This window comes from Limulus polyphemus, unplaced genomic scaffold (assembly GCF_000517525.1).
Source record: "Limulus polyphemus unplaced genomic scaffold, Limulus_polyphemus-2.1.2 Scaffold390, whole genome shotgun sequence".
NCBI lineage: Eukaryota > Metazoa > Arthropoda > Merostomata > Xiphosura > Limulidae > Limulus > Limulus polyphemus.
Window position 1 is genome coordinate 600,436 of NW_013666000.1, and position 3,257 is coordinate 603,692.

Below are 3,257 nucleotides of genomic sequence, written 5' to 3' on the forward strand. Positions count from 1 at the left end.
CGTTGTAAACACACGTACTTGTAAGTTGAAACGTTATTATTAGGCCTATACATACGATTGTTAACAACCAGTTCGTGGAGGTCATTAAATTCTAAGAACAGGTTTGCACGAACCGGCTGAATCCCACCACTGAACATACCCCAGAAAAATAGTAAATAAAAAACACCAAGAAAAATAGACAACATAGTAGTGCATAGGCAGATTTTAGAAGCACTCTAACTACAACTGTAGTGTATAAAAGATAATGTAATCAACATACACAGACTCCAATTTGACCACAGCAAGTAAAAACTGTCCAATTAGAAGTGGCAATTATCACCCACATTTAAAACCAAGCCTCAATAGGGGGAATTACCTGTGTATGAGTAATTAATATTAAATTTTGTACTTCTCACGAGGGTGGTAAATGATTAGAGAAGAGGGGATACCTTGAGAGCAAATGTCACAATTCTCATACTGGGATAATTGAGTTTTTTTTTAATATGGCCTTTAATTTGCTTGAAAAGGAATGAAGAATTAAACATTACTTAATAAATTTTGATTCCCTGTTTATAATGGCATGAACTAGAATGGAATAAATATGAAGTACTTAAGAATTAAGTTGATACAGAAATTGATGAACCATTAAACCTTCTAATGCTAACTGCTCTTTCAATGACTGAGAAATTCTGATTAATTAGCTGTCACATTTCACTAAATTTATTAGCTCCTAAAAATTAATCATATTATAGTAAGAGGCATAGTATTTTTTATTCAGTTATAAATACTTTCATCTGTTGCCAATTGCCAAAACAGTAAAAATAATAAAAATTTATTCCATTGATCAAAATGTTAATAATTACATCATTATTGTACAAAATGTTTCCTCTAGTAGTTCTTGTTTTTCATTACCCAAGTAAATTTAGATTATGTTTCTGCCGAAAAATATTTGTCTTTGTTTTAAGTAAATTGCTAATAGTGAAACACGGTTGAAATACAAAAATAATTAAATTAACTGCATCAACAACTATTTGTGGAGTATTCTTCTACCAGAAAATTTAGTATTTTGAGTACCTTAACATCAGCAATTTCCTGATCAGCATCTCCTCCCACTTTAATGTTACTGGTAGAGTCAGGCTCTGTAACAGATTCAGTACTAGACACTTCCTCCCCTCCAGCAGTATTGTCAGCACTATCATCTTGATCTCTTCTTGGACGGGGTAGGCCTCTACGGGGTCGACCACGAGGAGCACCAGAACCACCTCTGAATCGAGGCCTAGAAGGTGGCCGACGGTTTTCCCTGCTTCTAAAATTTTGGTTCTCCTCAGTTTCTTTATCCTAAAGTTACACTGTTTCATTAATTATCTGCTAGTAATTTTATACCACTGTTTAAAGTTTTATTAGTGTACAGTATATTTAATCATCATGAAATACATGTTTATTATCCAACAACCTTGACCAACTAGATTAAACGTGATGTGCAGTTCCTTGCGAAAGTATTCATCACCTACCAATAATGTCACATTTTGATGAAATACCAATAATTTAAACAATTCTTTTTAATGAACTTGTTTTTATTCAAAACTCTAATGATTAAACTTAACACTGTGATATGTGAAAGAAGTTGAATGTCAGCATAACCTGCAAAAAAAATATATAAACTGAAATTTGCTGATTACATAAGTATTTAGCCCCCTAAATCAGTACTTGGTGGAAGAATGTTTAATAGCAATTACTGCTATGAATCTTTTTGGATAGGTCTCTACCAGTTTTCACAATGGGATGGTGTAATTTTTGCCCATTCTTCCTGGCAAAATTGTTCCAATTCCGACAAGTTTGTTGAGGATCATTGATAGACTGCAATCCTTAAGTCTCACCATACATTTTCTATTTGATTCAAGTCAGGACTTTGACAAGGACACTCCAGGACATTCACTTTCTTCTTTTGAAACCACTCTAGTGTGGCTTTGGCCTCATGCTTCGGGTCATTGTCCTGCTGAAATGTGAATTTTCAATTCAGTTTTAGATTCTTCGCTGACTCAAGCAGGTTTTCCTTTAGGACAGTGGTTCCCAAATTCTTTTAGTCTGATGTGAATAAAAAAGTTTGAGGGCCCCCAACCAAAAACTTTAGCATGGTGATTGAAAAACAGAGCTGTAGCAAAAACAATAGCATCTCCTTTCGACATACTGTATCATTTAATTAATTGCTGCTCGCTGATACAGGCCAGCTTTGTGTAGGAACTGGGATATTGTTGATGTATGAACATTGACTCCCATCTCAGATATGGAACTTTGCAAATCTTTCAAAGTCACTGTTGGCTTCACAGTAGCATCCCTAACCAGTTTCTTTCTTGTCTGACTGCTTAGTTTGGAAGAATGACCTGATATGAATAGTGACTGGGTGGTATGAAGCACATAACACTTCTTAATGATGGACTTCACCATACTCAAAAGGACAATCAGTGACTTTGAACTTTTATTGTAACCTTCTCCTGATCTGTGCTTCTCTACCACTTTATCCCTGACTTGTTTGGAAAGCTTCTTGATCTTCATGGTTGGTTTGTCATATCACAATGTGAGTTGTGGTTGAACAGATGCATTTAGTTTGAAGTCGAGTTAAAAAACTTTGATTGCACACAGACAGAGACCATTACACTAACTTTGTGACCTTTCAAGCTAATCCTTTGCACCTGAATACTTATGCAATTGAGGATATTCTAATTTTCTTTGTAAGTCTAACTTACTTACATAATATCAGCATTTTTTTAGCTTTCTCAAATTGGAGTAAATTATGTAGACTCTAAATATAAAGTCCAATTTGACAGTCTCATGACTGCAAGCTCAGATGGTAACAAAATGTACAAACTTTGCAGGGAGGTGAATACTCTTGCAAGGCACTGTATATGTACTTGAAGTGCATGCATCCTCCTGCTCCTAGTGATTAATGAAACATGTTCTAAAAGAATTCTGTAAATTTCATGAGCCAAGAAAACGGTGCTTCAGGAATGTAACCTTTTCAAAAATGTATTAATTCTTCCAACAAGTATCTAAAAAATCCATTAAATTTCACATGTAAACATCCAAAATTATTACACATCTTTATTTGTTGACATTCTATGCAAAAAAATGATTGAAACTTTATGTCGAGCCTGAGCTTTGTTGTGTGAATATATATTTACTGTGAAAAATATTGTGGTCCTTTTGTTGAGATCATGGAATGAGCTTTCAGTTCTAAAAGACCTTTAAAAAAATTAAAGAATTCACAAACTGAGTAAATT

The 3,257-nt window shown here is 34.2% G+C and overlaps 1 protein-coding gene across 1 annotated transcript in view; it reads right to left on the reverse strand.

The window, feature by feature from the left end:
• LOC106457912 (Y-box factor homolog) overlaps positions 1-3,257 on the reverse strand; it is a 32,370-nt gene that overhangs the window by 2,925 nt on the left and 26,188 nt on the right. The window contains exon 8 of the mRNA XM_013917358.2: positions 1,054-1,317. Within this exon, the coding sequence (XP_013772812.1) occupies positions 1,054-1,317 (264 nt within the window). The remainder of the gene's footprint in view (positions 1-1,053; positions 1,318-3,257) is intronic.